This window comes from Colletotrichum godetiae (assembly GCF_030913485.1).
Source record: "Colletotrichum godetiae strain CBS 193.32 chromosome Unknown BDP55scaffold_13, whole genome shotgun sequence".
Taxonomy (NCBI): Eukaryota; Fungi; Ascomycota; class Sordariomycetes; order Glomerellales; family Glomerellaceae; genus Colletotrichum; species Colletotrichum godetiae.
The window spans coordinates 595,360-613,779 of record NW_026851261.1 but is presented as its reverse complement, the minus strand read 5'-3'; the positions used below and the strand labels follow the sequence as shown (position 1 = coordinate 613,779).

At 55.9% G+C, this 18,420-nt stretch overlaps 7 protein-coding genes across 7 annotated transcripts; 3 read left to right on the top strand and 4 right to left on the bottom strand.

Moving 5' to 3' along the window:
- Positions 1-218: 218 nt before the first annotated feature.
- On the top strand, positions 219-1,479 carry BDP55DRAFT_75830 (t-SNARE). The gene is made up of 3 exons (XM_060580804.1): positions 219-247; positions 347-522; positions 611-1,479. The coding sequence occupies exons 2-3, from the start codon at positions 476-478 to the stop codon at positions 1,326-1,328; spliced, it is 765 nt and encodes a 254-aa protein (XP_060431730.1). The 5' UTR covers positions 219-247; positions 347-475; the 3' UTR covers positions 1,329-1,479.
- Positions 1,480-1,892: 413 nt separating this feature from the next.
- On the bottom strand, positions 1,893-3,559 carry BDP55DRAFT_548515 (GLE1-like protein; the record flags this gene model as incomplete). The annotated part of the gene is made up of 2 exons (XM_060568849.1): positions 1,893-2,672; positions 2,723-3,559. The coding sequence occupies 2 exons, from the start codon at positions 3,557-3,559 to the stop codon at positions 1,893-1,895; spliced, it is 1,617 nt and encodes a 538-aa protein (XP_060431729.1).
- Positions 3,560-6,624: 3,065 nt separating this feature from the next.
- On the bottom strand, positions 6,625-7,290 carry BDP55DRAFT_658425 (uncharacterized protein). Its single transcript, XM_060574478.1, has one exon. It carries the CDS (start codon positions 7,198-7,200, stop codon positions 6,901-6,903), a length of 300 nt encoding a protein of 99 aa, XP_060431728.1. The 5' UTR covers positions 7,201-7,290; the 3' UTR covers positions 6,625-6,900.
- On the top strand, positions 7,132-11,887 carry BDP55DRAFT_658423 (uncharacterized protein). Its single transcript, XM_060574477.1, has 4 exons — positions 7,132-7,349; positions 7,522-10,055; positions 10,103-11,451; positions 11,505-11,887. The coding sequence occupies exons 1-4, from the start codon at positions 7,199-7,201 to the stop codon at positions 11,542-11,544; spliced, it is 4,074 nt and encodes a 1,357-aa protein (XP_060431727.1). The 5' UTR covers positions 7,132-7,198; the 3' UTR covers positions 11,545-11,887.
- A 1,444-nt stretch (positions 11,888-13,331) lies between these two features.
- Positions 13,332-14,408, bottom strand: BDP55DRAFT_75702 (uncharacterized protein). Its single transcript, XM_060580774.1, has one exon. It carries the CDS (start codon positions 14,158-14,160, stop codon positions 13,483-13,485), a length of 678 nt encoding a protein of 225 aa, XP_060431726.1. The 5' UTR covers positions 14,161-14,408; the 3' UTR covers positions 13,332-13,482.
- Positions 14,409-15,786: 1,378 nt separating this feature from the next.
- On the bottom strand, positions 15,787-16,404 carry BDP55DRAFT_75696 (uncharacterized protein). Its single transcript, XM_060580771.1, has one exon. It carries the CDS (start codon positions 16,180-16,182, stop codon positions 15,850-15,852), a length of 333 nt encoding a protein of 110 aa, XP_060431725.1. The 5' UTR covers positions 16,183-16,404; the 3' UTR covers positions 15,787-15,849.
- A 234-nt stretch (positions 16,405-16,638) lies between these two features.
- Positions 16,639-17,657, top strand: BDP55DRAFT_548621 (twin-arginine translocation pathway signal; the record flags this gene model as incomplete). Its single annotated transcript, XM_060568860.1, has 2 exons — positions 16,639-16,796; positions 16,868-17,657. 2 exons carry the CDS (start codon positions 16,639-16,641, stop codon positions 17,655-17,657), a joined length of 948 nt encoding a protein of 315 aa, XP_060431724.1.
- Between the last annotated feature and the right edge of the window lie 763 nt (positions 17,658-18,420).

Sequence of the window (18,420 nt, the reverse complement as noted above, 5' to 3'; positions counted from 1 at the left end):
GTTGTGAAAATCCCACTTACATAAAATTGGCCTATGGAGGGGGAATTTTTCTCGGTGAACGAGGGGCATACCGAGGGGTCGAGCAAGGGTCTTCGGTGACGTCTGATGTCTCGGTGAAGAATGCTCGAACGTGCCGAAGAATCTCCGGACGTACCTTACACCTCCCCCGAAGCACCGACCACCAGTGACCTTCCAAAGAGTGGACACCTATGGAAGACGGGGGCGGGAGGTAGCCGTGTCCGTAAAGGTAGCTCGCACCCACTGGTCCCGACCCGGCCGGCCGCCAGACGCGCAAACGTCATCCCAGGCCGCGTTTCCCTAATAAGGTACCTGAGATTAACTACAGATCGTCCAATTCCGCACTTGACAACAGGCAACTTAAACACCAACCTGCAACACTTGGCTACAGCCTACCCCCTTCAAAGAAAAAGAACCCAATCAATCCACAAATGCGCCTATCCACCCCATCACCAGGATGATGTCCTCCGCCAACGAAGAGGATCCCTTCCTCCAAGTCCAACAGTACGGAAATCGCATCTCTCAAGCCTCCCTCGCCATCATACTCTTTGAAGCGCAAAGTAGGGACTCCGAGCTAACCACAAAACAACAGAGACGTCCTCGCCCAACTAGACTCAACCAGACCCCTATTCACATCCTACCTCCGCATCCGCTCCCTCTCCACCTCCCCAACCTCCCCTGAGCTCGCCTCCGCCCGCGCCGACCTCGAATCCGCCCTCGCCTCCCTAGCCGAAGACCTCGCCGACCTCGTCGAGTCCGTCAAGGCCGTCGAATCCGATCCCGCCTCCTTTGGCCTCTCCACCCCGGAAATCACGCGGCGCAAGAGGCTGGTCCAAGATGTCGGCGGCGAAGTGGAAGATATGCGCGAGGAGCTCGCCAAAAAGCTAGGCGATGTATCCTCGGGCAAGGGGAAATCATCAGCAAACGGAGCAACGAATTCAGACCTTCCCGACCCAAGCTCCTTCGCTATAGGCGACGGCGACGCGCGAGACGGCGACTACGCCGCCGAGTTCGAGCAGCAGCAGCAGCTCGAGATGATGCGCGAGCAGGACGGCCACCTGGACGGCGTGTTCCGGACGGTGGGTAATCTGCGGCGGCAGGCGGACGACATGGGCCGCGAGCTCGAGGAGCAGAGGGAGATGCTCGAGGTCGTGGACGGGGTGGCGGATCGCGTCGGGGGCCGGCTGCAGACGGGGGTAGCAAAGTTGCAGTATGTTATGCGGCATAACGAGGACCGGTTGAGCAGTTGCTGTATTGCGGTGCTTATTTTTGTTTTGATCTTGTTGCTTGTTCTGTTGTTGATTTTGTGAGAGAGTCCTGTCGCCCGTTCGCCAGCGATGAGATATGAGCTTCGAGGGTGGGCGAGAACGCATTCGGGACTGACTAGAAGATGAAAAGAGGGAAGAATGACGGCGAGGATTATCAGTATTGTTTGAATGGGTTATGGGAGTTCATGGAGCGTGTGGGGATTTTTTTTTATCATCGCTAAACGTTTTTGTTTTGCTACTTGGGAAGCCTTCATATGGGAGCCATGATAGATCTCATTCATCCAACTAACGATACGCAATGTCTAGAGTATCTCGTTTGTAGGGATGAATTTCCTCTCTCCCGTCAGGCCTCCTCATCTTGCTCAATGTATGAACTGAACTGAAGCCCCGATATTGTGCCCATCGCAAGCCATTTTGAAACCTTACCTCTTGGTCGTTTTGGTGTGTATAAATACCCCCATGCCAGGATGTCCAGAAACGCCAGAGTATGTGTACCTCTTGAAAACCCCCCCTGCCCTGAAATCGGCAGCCCATGCCTCTCATGTATGTGTACAAAAGGTAACCCGTCTACCTCGGCTTTACATCCTCTCCATCCCTCCCCCATGTCTATGCCACGTCTAATCCAGAGTCTTGTCTCAGAACGTCGCCCAGGACCTGCAACGCCTGCGCGGCTGTGGCCCCCGGAGGGGCCCTCTTAGGAAACTCCACCAACGCCATCCGTAGGGCCGCGACGGCGGCGTTGCCGTAAAAGTTGATAAAGCGCTGCTCGTGGCCGTCAATCATGGACTTGAGCACGACGTACTGCGTGTTGGAGACGAGCTGCGGCGGCGAGTTAACAATCTGCGCCATGGCCTTCCAGTAGTTTGTCGGCGGGTACGGGTTCGTCTTGGACGCCTTGCTGAAATCCCGGAGGGCAATGGCCGCGAAGCCGGCACCGAGGCCCGTCATCCTGTCATTGTGCGCCTGCTCGGGCACCCAATTGCCGTTCTCCCTCTTCCAGCCAATGGCCCTGCGTCCGCCCTCCGTCTTGTCGCTGCCTCTAGAGCCGAAGAGGACGGGGCAGGCCACACGGAACTTGGCGATGAGGATATCGATCATGGAGCCGCCGCGCCAGTGGTAGTCCTTGTTGGAGAAGATTTGCGCCGTGACGATGCCCACCGGCTCGGCCGACTTTGGGTTCGCGCCGCCTTCGTTGGAGAATTGCTGGATGATTGCCTTTGAGAGGATGTTGAGGAGGTATATGAACAGGGCCGGCAGCTGCGGGCCATTGTGTACGGCACCGTCGGCTGGCTCCCTGTTTTGCTGCACGTATATGCTTGCGTCAATTAGAGGTGACTGGACTTGACCGCCGAGAGACTCGCGTAGTGCAGCATTGATCGTGGCAAGCTGAGACATTGTTAGCATATGCATTGTGCCGTTCACAAGAACAGACTTACAGGTTGCGCGTTTGCTCCCTTCCCAGCAGTCAGTTGCCCAATTGACTTTCTGATTTGTCTCCGCATATCACCCAGCTTGCCCTTCAACGGATTCGCAGGTTGTTTCGACAGGGCCTCGACATCCTTTCGCAGCTTCTTGAGAGCTTGGTGTATCTCGGTGTATCTGTCAGTGCGACGTTGAGCTGGTGCCGGTGCAGACGCGGCTGGCTGAACGACGGGTTTCGGGGCCGCAGGTGCTGCGGGCTTCGCGAGGAACCCATTGGCTTGGGTTATCGGCGCGGCGCCGACCTGTGCAGGTGCTTGTGAAGGTGCTGTGGGGGCTGCCTTCGCGGCTGGGAGAGCTGATGCTGGAGCACTTGCTAAGGGAGCTGGCTTTGTTACGGCTGGCGGTGCAGTCACGGGCTCGGATTTGGCCGCCGTTGTGCCATTGACCTGAGGTTGTTGAGACTGCTTCGGCTCCGGCTTGGGCGGTTCAGGTACGGGTTCGGGGGGGAGTTGGGGAATCTGCTTGGCCTTGAGCTCTCTCAGCCTCTCCTGCTCGGCGCGCACTGCTGCTTCGGCCTTTAGCCGATCTTCTTCCTCTTTTTGTAGCTGTGCTATCCTCCGCTGCTCAGCCTCGAGCCTCTGCTTCTCCTCCTGCAATTGGTGGACCTCATAGACCCTCAGAGCAGCGAGGCGAACACGCTCATGCTCGAGCTGGGCGGCGGCGAGAGCGTCGCGATGGCTCAGCTCCGAGTTTCGATTCTCGGAGAGGAAGTCTGCGGCGTAGCCTCGCTCGGGGCTCGACTTGATGTTGCCATTGTGCTGGCTTCTCCGCGAAGGAGATGAGTGTGCCATGTTTGGTGGCACAATTGGCTGCCAACGGCCTTCGATGGTGTGGTCGTAGGTGGGAGTTGAGACCGGGCCCTACGGCATCGGGCGGTGGGGTCAGGCGCGGGGATGCAAAATTGCACCGACAACCGAGAGAAACAAAATCAACAAAACCAAGAACCAAACACACCAATAAACGGCCGATCGAAAAGAGTGACGTCCGCGGGTGGGCGGTTGGATGGGGAAGGTAAGGCAAGGCTCGGGCGATCTTTGAGAGTCCAGACGAGGCTGTGCTTCCTCACCTCTTCGGGGCTGTTTGGGTCAAGTGGTGTCGTCAAGCGGGCAAGGTATTGGTAGAGCGTAGAAACCGTACTGTCGAGTTCAGGTTGGGCGCGGCGTTGGTGTGGAGCAACGAAAAATAATACGATGTATCAGGCGCGCTTTGATGTGGGAAAATGCTACCGTTCGCGGCGGGCCTGGGGCTCTTTGTGGTGATGGGGGGCCCCCCTTGAAGCTTGGAGGGGACCTATGTATTGCTGGGCTATGGGAAAAGGCGACGACCCTTGCTGCACAGTTACCCTGGACCCGTGTTGCTGCTTGCAGCTCTACCCTCTTTGCTCCATGGGTGGAAGAGCAGACGAGCAGACCAAAAGTGACAGGGCATGGAGAGCAGAGCAGCCAAAAAGGCAGCAGCCGGCCAGACCTGAAAAAAGAAGAAGAGACGTCGCCGTGGTCGCAACCCAGGTGGGGTCTTTGAGGAGCTGAATGGACGAATAATGACTCTGGATCCTGACAGAATGCAGTATAGCGTCTCCGCTGGTTGGTCGGACCGCGAGTGGAGCCTTGGCCCGAACGCGGGCAGTCAGATTTACTGCCGGGCGGTCAAGGATAACCTCAGGTTCTCCGTGCCTACGAACTTCCTCAGCCTCTGCCAGTTGTCCAAACAAACAGGTAGTGTATTCAAATATGCTCCGTCCGTGGTATTCGCATAGAGTATTCGTGCAGAGTTATTCGTATGTACGAAGTACAGGGCACACCCGCGTCGTCATATCGTTGAGATTCTGGAACTGGAGTCGGGCCCGGCCCAAATTTCCAACTGAAGAGTTGGCCGAAGTTTGGATCTGGCCCGTCTCGCCTTGACTTTCCCTCTCGGTTTTGCTGGCCTGACAAATGAAAGTCGGCACAACGAACACGACCGGAGACTGGACGGAGCATCTGAGAGCTGAGCATGACGGGGAAGGACATCTTCAACCTACCTTGGTTTGCTTACTCCGTACCGATACCTGCTCAGATAGAGTGTGTGATGCCATTGAGGAGAAATCTTGTCAGGGAGGTACGTAGTGAACTCCACCGCTGCACCGGGGGGGACATGTCAATCACAGCTCCGGATGACTGAAGACTGTGAGGGATGCTGCCATGCTGCTATTGCCCGGAGCTTCCTGGTGTTGGGGACCAGAGCAACGCAACGGTAGGAGAGCTTGCTGCAAGCCTCGCTCAGGTAGGTATCCGTACGGCGTAGGGGTTCTGGGCTGTTGATGTGGTGTCCAACGATGCGGTATCCATCCGGAAACACTGGCGTATTCCTGCTCCCCCCCTTCGACATGAGCCCTGCATTTGGCTTGCCCACCGCGCAGCACCCCCGTAGACGCCAATGTACCTAGCAAGTAGCCGCCGCTCGCTGGCCGCTGACCATCCTATCCTGTTGCCCCGAGGTACCAAGCCAAGGTTCCTGACTTGCTGGCCCTATCTCGTTCGTGCTAGCAGCCATACGGATACATAGCACCATAGGTAGATAGTCATACTGTTGACTGTGTCAGTAGTCAGTGCCAGTGTGCCAGACTAAAAGGCCGCAGGAGACGGAACTTGGCGGACGTCCCAGTTCCAGCCCAGCCCTTGAGAGTGAAGAGTCGAGACCGAGACTCGAAAGTCGAGAGTCACCCCTCGGCTCGCTCCTTGTCCACCTACGTAAGGTGTCTGGGACGACTTGTCTGGTGCGGGAGTCTGGAGAGATGGGCGGCAGGTCAAAGTCAGGGTGGTGCACTACGGCAAGGTACTGATCAACAAAGTATCCGAGCGGCTAACCTGTTACCTGTCCTCGAACCCGGAAGCCCTGACCTGGTTTTGGTTCTGGCTCTGTCTCTGGCCTGGCGTGCAGCGTAGGTGCGGCGTGGACTCTCCCCACCCCCGTCGAGACCTGACTGGAGACGTCTGACTGAGTCTTGTTCCTTGCCAGCCTACGGAGTAAGGTAAGGTACCTTACGGAGTATGTACTCGACCCCAAGTCAGGCTCGTCGGGGGGGCACGGGGGACAGGTACTTCCTTGCTTACCTATCCGCCCCTAAAGTGCTATGTTTGGGGACAAGCCGCCGGTCATGTACCTCGAGCTTGGGGTAAGGTACCTACGGATACCTGGTCTGGATATTGTCGTCACCTCGACTTTTTGGGCATTTCCCAGCTGGGCTGGTTGAGCCAGTTGCGAGACCTTTGAATGGGATTGCGACAAGAGCTTGAGGTGCCAATGATGCATTTCGGATCTAGGTGTGAAGGAAGGGATGTTTTAGCAGAAACATGTAGAGTCCAGCAGGAGTGCGCAAGCTTCTGCAGCAGCATGCACCACCATCATCGTCATCATCGTAATCGCCGTGTCTCCCGTCTGCCTACGTGAGAAACTTGGACTGTGGCCTGCCCGTCTCCCTACAGCGCCGTCCTGTGCTATTGCCTTACTACGCAACTCTGGTGGTTCACTAGCGCACCATGTACCTTTCCTTGCACCAGCGGCTCAGCTTTCCCAGTGCCCGCCCGCCTCCAGCTGGTGAGGTGTGAGCTGACTCTCAATTGTGCTGCTGTGAAGTGTGCTTCGTACTCAATGGTGGGAGGCCATTCGTATGGCATGGAAGGTCTCCGTAGGTAGGTACCTTTCTACCTTACCTTAGCTATGGGACTGGGTCTGGACTGTCTTGAGTCTTCCCACCAGGCGGGCCGGCTCCTGCTGCAACTGCCTGTCCCTCCTCCACCGGGGCGGGTGCTGCTGCTGCTGCTGCTACTGCTGTCCTCGCTCCTACTCCTCCTCACTCGCTCTCTCCCCCCCCTCTCCCCACTCCACACCCCCCCGACCCGACTCGCCTTTCGCAACAAACCCCCCGTCAGTCTCTCCCAGAGAGGACATTCCCATCCTGCCTCGTCTACTTCTTCACTTCTTGTCTGCCTCATCCTTTTTTCCCACCTCAACCATCACTTCGCACACTCCTTGCGAGCTCCTTTCCCTTCCACCTCTCTCCGTCTCGCCAGACATCCAATTCCTCTCCTCCCAATCCACCCCCAATCCATCCCATTTTCAATCCCTCATCGATCGATCAGACAAACAAGAACTACCTTCCTTGAACCAAACGCAACCACGTCCACAATTTCAAAAGACCAAGCAAGAGCCCAAAACCACATCCATCCCAGTTCTCCACTGTCTTTAGTCCGCAAACTACATACGTCAATACCTTACGTGCCACATCATCCCACAAAGCTTCATCGACGCCTACGCCGACTACTCGGTATCCGACACTATCAATCCCAACCCATCCGTCCTTTATACTACCGACGCACTTGACGTGCATTACAATACACACACACACACACAAAAAAGAAGCCAATCTTTTATCTGCGTGACTGCCCATCATGGAGCAGCAGCAGCAACAACAGCAGCAGCAGCCGCCGCAGCAGCCAACCGGCGGCGTCCCAGGCCCAACCGGCCGACGGCTTCACATTGCGCACAGGAGAAGCCCTTCCGAGCTGACTCCGTTGATGAGCATGTTTGCCAACCCGGGTAGTACGTTGAATCATATCTCCTTCCATCCTTTCCCCCATCTTCACACGTGAGCTTGCCGCTCCTACGCGAACGCGATGCCCCCCCCCCCCCCCCCCCGACCCCTCAACCCCTCGTCACTCGTTTCATCATACCAATTTGAACCTCGATGCTGACAATGAGTCTTGCTTTGCAGTGGAACAGCTAGCTATCCAGCAGCAGATTGAGCTTTTGCAGCAACAGCAGCAACAAATCCAAGCTACGCAGCAACAATACATGAACATGGGAATGATGCCCCCCACGCAACAGCTCGGCCCAGGCGGTGCTTTCAATCCCCTGCAGCCCGGCATGGCTCCCCAGGGCGCCTTCCAGTTCCCCCAACAGATTCCGCAGCAGAATGTCTCCATGGGCGGTCCTCCGACTCAGCCAATGTCACATCGCCGTAATCAGTCGGCACTCCCCAACATGGGAATGGGCCCTCCTCCCGCTCCCTCCTCTGGTGCATCCGGCTCGAACTTCAATGATGCCCCCGGCGCCGGTCCTGGTAGGGAAAACGTCGGTGGCCGTGGCGGCCGCGGCGGTGGTGCCGGCGGCGGCGGTCACCAGCGACGTCACTCTTTGGCGCTTGCCGATGCGAAGAAGGCGGCAGAAATCGCACAGCAGAAGCGAACGACATCCGGCTTTTCCTTCCCCATGTCCCCCTCTACCGAGGCCAGCGCCGAGGGTGGTGCCTCTGCCCCGGCCCCTGCTCCGACTCAACCCGAAGCTCCGATTGCTCAGGGTACCAGCGCCGGTCGTGGGCGCGGTGGCCATGGTCGCAGCCAGAGCATGGCTGTGAACGGTCGCGGCGGTGGCGGCACCGGTCGCGGTGGCTTCTCTGGTGATGCTAGCCAGAATGACTTTGGTCGTCGCGGTAGCCAGACTGGCGGCGGTGGTCATGCCAGAACCGGCTCTCGCAACTTTGACGGAAACTGGCGCAACCAGGGCGGTAACCAGGGTCAGGAGCAGGGTGGCTTCCAGCCGGGCCACCGCACTCGTGGTTCCGTGAACCAGTCCATCTCCAACATCGGCGCATTCCAATACCCCGGTCAGCCGCAGCTTATGCAGATGCCCGGCAACATGCTCCCCATGGGCATGTACCCGGGCCAGCAGCTAAACCCCATGCAGATCCAGCAACTGCAGGCGCTCCAAGCTGCCCAGATGGGCGGTCAACAATTCGTTGGCCTTCAGGGCGGCCAGCATGGTGGTCAGCTTGGTGGAAACCAGCAGCAGCAACAGCAGAGAAAGACCCTGTTCACTCCTTACCTCCCCCAGGCCACCCTCCCGGCTCTCCTCGGCGATGGACAGCTCGTGTCTGGTATTCTTCGCGTGAACAAGAAGAACCGCAGCGACGCCTACGTTTCCACTCAGGACGGCTTGCTTGATGCTGATATCTTTATTTGCGGTAGCAAGGATCGCAACCGTGCCCTCGAGGGTGACCTGGTTGCCGTTGAGCTTCTTGATGTCGACGAAGTTTGGTCGCAAAAGCGCGAGAAGGAAGAGAAGAAGAAGCGCAAGGACATCACCGACACCCGTTCTGGATCTACCAACGGACAGAATCAGTCATCCGGTAACAACGATGACAACACGCCGCAGGAGGGCGGCATTCGCCGTCGCGGCAGTCTGCGTCAGCGCCCCACTCAGAAGAAGAACGACGATGTCGAGGTTGAGGGTCAAAGCCTGCTTCTTGTCGAGGAGGAGGAAATCAATGATGAGGCCAAGCCCCTGTACGCAGGTCACATTGTGGCTGTCGTTGAGCGTGTAGCCGGCCAGATGTTCTCAGGTAACCTCGGTCTGCTTCGTCCCAGCAGTCAGGCTACGAAGGAGAAGCAGGAAGCGGAGAGAGCCGCCAGAGATGGAGGCAACAACCGCCACCACGACAACCGTTCGCAGGAGAAGCCCAAGATTGTTTGGTTCAAGCCTACTGACAAGCGCGTGCCGCTCATTGCCATTCCTACTGAGCAGGCGCCGCGCGATTTCGTCGAGAAGCATCAGGACTACGCTGACCGCATTTTTGTTGCCTGCATCAAGCGTTGGCCGATCACCTCTCTGCATCCCTTCGGTACCCTTGTCGAGCAGTTGGGCCGCATGGGCGACCTTAAGGTGGAGACCGACGCCCTGCTGCGCGACAACAACTTTTCCTCCGATGAATTCTCCGAGGCTGTTCTGCGCAGCGTTGGTCTTCAGGACTGGTCCCTTGCTAAGGAAGAGGAGGCTTCCCTGGCTGCTCGCCGGGACTTCCGTGATGAGAAGGTTGTTACGCTCGACCTCAACGGTTCTCCCGAACTTGCCAACGCCATCCACATCAAGACTCAGCCTGATGGCAAAATTGACATCGGTATTCACATTCCTGATGTCACTCACTTCGTCAAGCCCAACTCGCTTGTCGACCGCGAAGCCAAGAAGCGCGGCACCGCCGTTCACTTGGTCAACCGCACTTGCGCACTCCTTCCTCCTAAGATTGGTGGAGAGGTTTGCTCTTTGGCCCCTGGCGAAGAGCGTCTGGCTGTCAGTGTTCTCTTCCGTGTTAACCCCCACAACGGCTCTGTTGCCGAGGGAGACACTTGGATCGGCAAGAGTATCATCAAGAGCACTGCCAAGATCACCATTGAGGAGATCGATGCGGCTCTGAACGGCCAGGCCGACTGGAAGCACGAGTCTCTTCAGCTCAAGGATGTCCAGATCCTTAACGTAAGTTCTACTGAAGCCTGCATTCGAGTTGCACTAACAATGTCTAGGCTGTCGCTCAAAAGTTCACCGAGGCCCGCCTTGGTGCTGGTGGTGAACCTATTGCGCCCCTGAGGCTTCTGCAGCAACTCGATGATGAGAACATTCCCATCAAGCACAACATCTTCGATTCTACCCCTGCTACTGAGCTCGTCGAGGAGCTCATGCACAAGGCCAACACTTATGTTGCCCAGCGCCTCGCTCAAGCTCTGCCTGAGAAGGCCCTTCTGCGCCGTCAAGGTCCCCCCAACGCTCGACGCCTTCAGACCTTCGCCGATCGCATGAATGCCCTTGGCTACGAGGTTGAGACCTCCGGCAGCGGCAGCATGCACAACAGCCTTTTCAAGGTTGACGACGCTGATATCCGCAAGGGAATGGAGACGCTTGTCCTCAAGTCTATGCAACGTGCCAAGTACTTCATTGCCGGCAAGACTGCTAAGCAGTTGTGGCCCCACTACGCCCTCAACTTGCCTCTGTACACTCATTTCACTAGCCCCACACGGCGCTACGCCGACATCATTGTCCACCGACAACTCGAGTCTGTTCTCTCTGAGGGCAAGGTCGAGTACACGGAGGAACTGGAGAGCCTTGTCAAGACCATTGAGTCCTGCAACACGAAGAAGGACTCCGCACAGAATGCTCAGGAACAGAGCATTCACATTGAGTCCTGCCGTGAGATGGACAAGAAGCGCCAGCAGGTCAACGGCGATCTTATCACGGAGGGCATCGTCCTCTGCGTGTATGAGTCAGCTTTTGACGTTCTCATCCCCGAATGGGGCTTTGAGAAGCGGGTGCACTGCGACCAGCTGCCTCTCAAGAAGGCAGAATTCAGAAAGGAGAAGAGAGTTCTCGAGCTCTACTGGGAGAAGGGTGTGCCGAGCTCCGCCTACGTGCCAGAGGATGAGCGTCCCAAGGCTGCTGCGTCTGTAAGAAACGCAAACGTCGCTGCTGCCGCTCGTCAAGCGGAAGCCGCAGAGCGTGCCAAGAAGGAGAGAGAGGAGGCTGCGCGCAAGCAGACGGAGACGGGCACCATCTCTACTGACGACGTCGATGCCCTCTTCGACGACGATGACGACAATGCGTCGGACATTACCGAGGCCATGGCCGGAGCTTCGTTGGCCGAGAGACCCACACAGAGCGTCCCCGGTTCCCCGACCCGCTCCGATGCCAAGCCCCTGCAGCGCACCAGGTCCGACTCCAAGGTTCCCGCCCCCGAGGCCCCCGAGGCCCGCCTGTCGAACAAGGAAAAGTATCTCAAGCTTTTCAAGCTGCGCGAGGAGGGAGGAGAGTACATTCAGGACGTCACGGAGATGAGCAGGGTTCCTGTGATTCTCAAGACAGATCTGTCCAAGAGCCCACCGTAAGTTGACCACTATCTAGCAAAATTCCGTGACAAATACTAATTCGAAGTAGTTGCTTGACCATTCGGTCTTTGAACCCTTATGCTCTGTAAAAAGGAGTTGTCTTGATATTACCTGTCCCGTGTGGGGCACGGTGTGATCGCTTCCAAGAGACTGACGGGCACGTTGTGCTTTTTCGTCGACTAAGATGCATCATAATGGTGTAGAAAAAGTTTGGTTGAGAGGGTGGATGATACAATTGTGATTGGGATGGGAGTAACAGCCAGTATATCTTCGTCCCTGGATGAGTCATTTAGCACAATAGGCCGGAGGTTGAGAGGAGGGTGGTGGATGAAATAGTAGAGATAGCGCCCATGAGTTAATAAAATGGTACATCCAATTGCACACACTATGACGCGCAATCGGATCTTTGCATGCAAACGTATCGCGCGGACACATTTGAAAGCTGCGAGTGGCCAGCCAGACGGGTGGAGAAGCAGCGTCTGCAGACTGCGAGATTATACGTAGGTGTCCCACGCGGAGCCGGGGCAGGCCTACCCTTGCGCGTTGCAGAGTCGGCGGGCAGGAGTCCTGTGGTGCGTGGGTTCCAGGGGAGGAACCTCGGTAGAGTTTCAGCTGCGGTGGTTGACAAGAGAGCCGGTTTGGAAAATTGACGTGATGACTTATGCCGGGGATCGGGGGTGTGTGGAGACAACGACAACAGTACCTTACGCAGAGGTGAGAGGAAGACGCGGGATGGGCTTCAGAAGTTTAGACTTCTTAGTGGACCGGAGACACTTGACCGTGAGTCGCTGGATGGGTTCAGAAATAGGCAAAGTCCAATACGGCTTGGGGAAGAGTGTAGGAGGCCGCCTGTTCAGAAGGAGGAATTTCGACACCTCCCATGTCATCAAAGGCTTGGATAGATATTCAGCTATTCGATTTTATTTGACAGGCATGCGCTACCATACGAGTATCTACACGAGTATGCGAATACGATGGTGACGATTGCTATTCACCGCATGTGTCAATTTCTTTTGCCGACGAGATCTCTGGAAACGGACGCCTGCGTCCGTCGCCAAAGACGGGCTGTCAGAGGGCGGTTAGGCGGGCACACAAAGAAGTCTCGTCACAATTCGTGGACGTCTTGGCACGGAGAAACTTCCCGTGTCCACAGGGACCTGAAGCTTTTTTTCTTTTTTCTTTTTTTTTGACTGAAAAAAGGATTCGTACCTTGGCCTGTAGGTAGCATGAGTAGGATTTGCAGGGCAAACTTGGGCAAGGTTTCTAATCCGACCTTACGGCGCAAGTTGTGGGAGCAAAGGGTGAGATGGAAGCATTATAACCCCGATAAAGAGGGAATCCCCCTGGCCACTCCGTGTTAAACTCCTGGTTAGGGTTGTATTTCTAACCCCCTCTCCGAGTTCCACGACGGGGGATCTGCAACGAGTCCAAAGTTCAGACTACCTGATGTCCTGTGAGATCTGCGCGGCGATCGCCAGGGGCGCGATTGGGAGGGGATGGGGGGAGGGACGGGAGACTAAATTTTTCGTCGGATTGAAGCAGCATGGCCCGGCTTGATCGTCGTCTTCACATAGATAGAGTGGGAGATCCTTTTTTTTTTGACAAGCCCGTTGGATAAGAAAAGACTCGAATTTGCCAAGGCCGGCTCATGTAGGATCGAGAGACCGGAGCCGTTGTCGACCGCTGCTTGACATTTCCGGGCTCCCGACATTCCATTCTCAGGCATTGCCCACAGACCTTTGGCATATTGGCATTGAAGGCGCAGCGCGCTACTTACCGAGAAGCCGGAACCTGAGGAGAGTTGCTTCTGCTCGTTTCTCTCCGAGTAGGACGTGGCCCAAACGGCAGCGGGGCAAAGGAGAAATGGTTGTTTCCAAAGGCTTGAAAGGGATGCTTAGCTGTCCGAAGACAACAAGGCGAGTGGGAGAGTCCACAAAGTGGGACTGCGCCCGACATGCGGTGTAGAGAGAAAGAAAGGCAACGACGAAAGGGTTGCGTTTGTGTCAGACGCGCGCATATGGTGTACGCTAGCAAACGATGCTGGAGTTATGATGTCGTACTGGTTGAAGCAAGGCAAACTGGAGCCAGTACTCGAGTTTCGAAAGGTTGACGACAGGGGTGAGCTTGCGAATGGGGCGGCTTTTCGGAGGTTTTTCTCTGGCGGGTGGGAATGAGTGATGGGAACGACTGAAGGGGAGAGATGATGAGCGTGGCGGTCGTGGCTCCCATACGACTCGGGTCACGGGTAGACGGAATGAAAGCCTGCTCGAGTTGGTCCAGACAGGCCCCTGGGCGAAAGAGAGATGGGATGGGTTCCCAATCCTTTGCTCATAGATGGCGAGTTGGGACGAAAAGAATGGTTTTGAGCCTCCAAAGGCTTTTGAAACGGTTTGCAAGCCCTGCAAGGTCTTGGCTTGCCGAAATGAGCCATGGGAGAACGGGTCTGGTTGTGTGGTTAGCGACCATCCGGTGTCGAGTCGTTGGGATGGACTGAAAGAAAAGAAGAAGATTGAACTGATTAGAAGTCGAGACTTGGATCCCGTGGCCTGATGGAAGGTCGATGTGGCTAGAGAGCATATTTTGGCCCAGCTATTGGATGCTGCCGAGTAAAATTTCCGAGCCTGATGTTGTCCACACATGCGAGGAACACTGGATGTCTTAGTCCCCGCCCCGAGGCAGCTCGCGGGCAGCTTGAGGTGTTCCATTGCCGATAAGCTTAAGTGGCTAGTGTATTGAGGCGGTTTGGAATTAGGACCAGGCCGGAAAACAGGCTGTCCATAAGGTGACGAGGTCAGTGCTCTGGTTGCAGAGCCGCGCTCGTGTAGCAGGCCTCGAGATTGGGACAGCCGTTTATTAGTGAGCTGCGAGGAGCCTGATGGCGTTAGGCTAGGTAGGAGGCTAGATCTGGGGTTGCTTTGCGGTCGTTTCCACGAAAGCCAGGTCACGAGTGCATGCTGGTGGTCATTCGTTTCTCACGGTCTAGCATGGCCCAGCCAGGTTAGAAAGCTAGACACCCTCGAGTCAACCCAACTAGGAGGCCAGTCGAGGCCAGTGCTCTGGCTGTCAAGATCATGAATTGCGATTGACGATGCAAGACAGATAACCTCTGGCAGACAGGGCTGGCAGATCATGGCCCTAGACCAACGGTGCGTGACACCCTTGGTGGGAGGCGACAGGAGGATCTGAAGTCCTTAATTCTCTGTCATACAGTTGGCAACGTTAGAAAGGCGTCGATCGCAGTGGAAATGAGCATCGTCTCCGTGTCGCAGGATAGCGGCGGCATACGACGCCGGGGCGGACTTGGATAAATGCCAGCAGCCTTGCCCAGTAACGCAATTAGTCGGATGGATGGATTTAGTGGTGCGTGATTGTCTGGCCTCGGCGGTGTGGGATGGACGGAAGCAAGAGACCGATGTGAGAAGTCGAAGAAAGGCGGCTCAGAAAGCGAGGTTGAGCAATGGAAAGAGACGTTACCGAGAGAACGTTCCTGCAGATGGCCAGGTACGTACCCACGCTAAGCCCAGCGAGGTTCTGCCGGGAAGGACCCCACCCGGACGGCGACCAATCAATTATTGCCTTCAGGTACGGAAGGAGCCAGTGATAGAGTGGTCTGGGCGTTCACGGACCGGGGTTTCTGACGTGGGAGACGTATCACAATGGTTTCGGTCGACGGCCCGTCCGTGACCCGGGTCAACGTCTAGTCTTGGCTGGGGGTCACGATGCAACAAAGTTGGCTCGGCTGCAATGCCAAAACAGTGGCGAGCGAGGGGGCCTTTGGGTACGTCCACCTCTTGGCCTCCTCGATGGCCCTCAGAAACCTCGCAGACCATACATAGACGATCCTCCAGGACTCCCGGTGGGGTCACCGCCCGCAGGACCCTTGCATTACACAAAAAGTCATCGGGTAAAAAAGAAGCGCAAAAACAAGCTCGGCAGGGGGGTCGCTGCAGCATCTGGAAACGGGCTTCATCCCAATCTAAGGAGTTGAACAAGTCCCTTGCTCAATCCCTTTTGGCCCCTCTTTCTAAAGATTTGTGTTGTCTGATTGGTGCTTTGCGCCATCAAGTCTCTGCCGATTCGTTGAGCTTGTTTGGACCGCAGCGAAACGAAACATGCAGAGGGTACTCCGTACCTTACTCCGCAGCCCTTACTGCTTGCTGTACCTGCCTACCAGTGCCCACGCTGCTTGGTCTCGCCTCTGCCTCGTTTACTCACACTCACATTCACATTCGCCCTCCCACTCACACAATATCCTGCTTCGTACCTAGGGGGCCTTCCGAAGGACGAGGGCAAGCCTCGCTGCCATCTGAACTTTTCATCATGTTCTCCTACCATGCACCCCCCTTGACGCCATTGGCAAGGGGTACCATCCACCACTTGACTTGGCTTGCCCGCTAGATCCCCCTTCCCGTCTTCCATGATACGCACCGCGTGCGCGCACACACACGCTCTTCCAGGCAAGCGCTGCAGTTATTGCGGCTTGCGGCGTGCCCTGGACTCCTCCCCCAGTACGGATACCAGCACCCAACACCAGATTGCAAACTCCTGCTTACTGTACCCTGTACCCCTGCCGGGTCTGAAGCTTTGGGGTCGAGCGTAATCTTGTTACCCGCATTGTGGGCTCCCGTGTGAACCGACGACGGAAAGAAAGCTAGCCGCAGACAATCCCCAGCAAGGACCCAAGTCGATCCGACCCCTCCCGAGTAGCAGAACATGAGAAAGGCCATGCGTGTGTGGGCGGCGAGATACCTTACGCCATGGGAGAGCGGCAAGATACCTACCTACCTTATCCTTCTGAGGCCAAAGTGAACCTTCTTTATTGCTCGCTTGTTTCCCACCTTCACCATTCTATTCCCGCCCCTCTCTTCTTTCCTCTTCATCCCGTTCACTGTGTGTCAATTTCTTCAAACTTCCAAAAGCGCTGGTCTGCTTTCCTGGTCCACCGGTTTTGCTTACACTTTCCTTTCCCTTCGAGACCTACGACCTGTCACTCCCTCGGACGACATTCTTAATACCTCTTTCTAATCTTTCACTTCATCGACCGTCCCAGGTGGCACCGATCGACAACAATCTTATATCCGAATTTCTGTCCCGGAAGAACAGCCGATCGAAAAGGAAAAGAAAGTCTAGGGCGAGCAAAGCTGAAATCACACAACCTACCTTAATCAACCATGCCTTCCACAATGAAGTCCGTTCTCGTCGCCTGCCTGGCCGCAGTGGCTACCGCCGCCCCCCTCGGCCCCAAGTTGAACTCCGAGCAGATGAAGATCTACGACCTCGCCAAGAGGCAACAGGCTGGAGCTGGGGCTGCTGGATTGACGGATATTGATATCCTGCAATTGTGAGTTGGACCGGGAGATTTGTCATGAGACATAAGATATTTGAGCAATAGGACTAACGCGGACTTCACAGCGCTCTTACTTTGGAATGGCTCGAGGGAACCTTCTACCAGCAAGGCTTCCAAAAGTTCCCCGCACAAGACTTCCAGGCTCTTGGTCTGTCCAACGAGCAAGTCAACGACCTGCAACAAGTCGGTGCTACTGAGCTGTCTCACGTCTCCTTCCTGCAATCCGCCATTGCCCAGGCCGGCACTCAGCCCGTCCAGCCCTGCCAGTACAACTTCGGCTTCACGAATGCTGCGGGCATGGTCGCAACTGCTGGCGTTCTCGAGAATGTCGGTGTCTCTGCCTACCTTGGCGCCGCTCCTCTTGTCAAGGACAAGGCCATTCTCGGCGCTGCTGGCTCTATCCTCACCATCGAGGCTCGCCACCAGACCTTCATCCGTGCCGCCTCCAAGCAGATCGCCATTCCTCAGGCCTTCGACGCCCCTCTTGGTGTCCGCGCCGTCTTCTCTCTGGCCGCACCCTTCATCGTCTCCTGCCCCCAGGGATCCAACTTGGCTTTGCAGCCATTCCCCAAGCTGACCATGACCGCCCCCGCCGACCCCAAGGCCGTCGCTGTCGGTGCCCCGATTATGCTCCAGTCCGATGCCGCACCCCAGGCCAAGGCCTGCGCCTTCACCACTGGTGGCATCCAGCCCGGTGGAACTGCCTTCACCCCCTTCAACCCCCAGACTGGTTGCGTCGTTCCCCAGGGTCTCAGTGGCGTCGTCTACCTCTCCCTCACCAACAATGCCCCGATGGCTGGCACGCTCACCGATGACATCATTGTGGCCGGTCCCATGGTGCTTACCATCTCGTAAGCGCGTTCTGAGAGTACGGGGTTTGCAGTCGCCCGGTTATGGGTGGGCTGAAAGGACGTGACGGGTGTGCGTTGATTAATCCCGAAGGTCAAAAAACAAAGCAAAAAATTGGGGGAATAAAGCGCATGATGCCTTCGCTTTACGACAACGGAAGTTGGATAGTCCAGAGTCAAATCAGCCAGTTTTTCGAAAATGTCGACCTCTTTTTTCCTACTTTTTCTGACTCTTCGCTCCCTCCAACCTCACTATCCGATCGAAAAACATTTCACTTCTCTGGCTGAATAGATAGCCTGTATATATGATGGTCATATTATATATATTCCCAACGGGGTTTCAGGAGTCTCACCAAAGACTTTTATGTATTGTTTAACTGGTAACTCTTTTTTTCTTTTCTGACATCATCATCTCAAAGAGTCTTTTTTGTTACATTACTTTTCATTTGTCGCATCAAATCCCATAGTCTTTCGAAGAGACACGGGTACAAACAGCACGGAAGGGCGAAAAGAGCCAGGAAAAATCGTGCCTCGGGCAAACGGAAGAATTCTATGATACCAGCAGAATAAAGCACGATTTTTTTGAAACATGTTCAGTACATAGCATCTTCCTCCCCCCTTCCTCTGTGCGCCAGATGATGAGTCTACTGAGAGACAATATGACAGTGATGGATTTTGGGAAGTCAACATGAGTTTTCGAGGAAAATTGTACAACTGAGACCAGCGCGCAATCAAAAAGCTATCTTTCAACAGTCGCAGAGGCTGCTAAA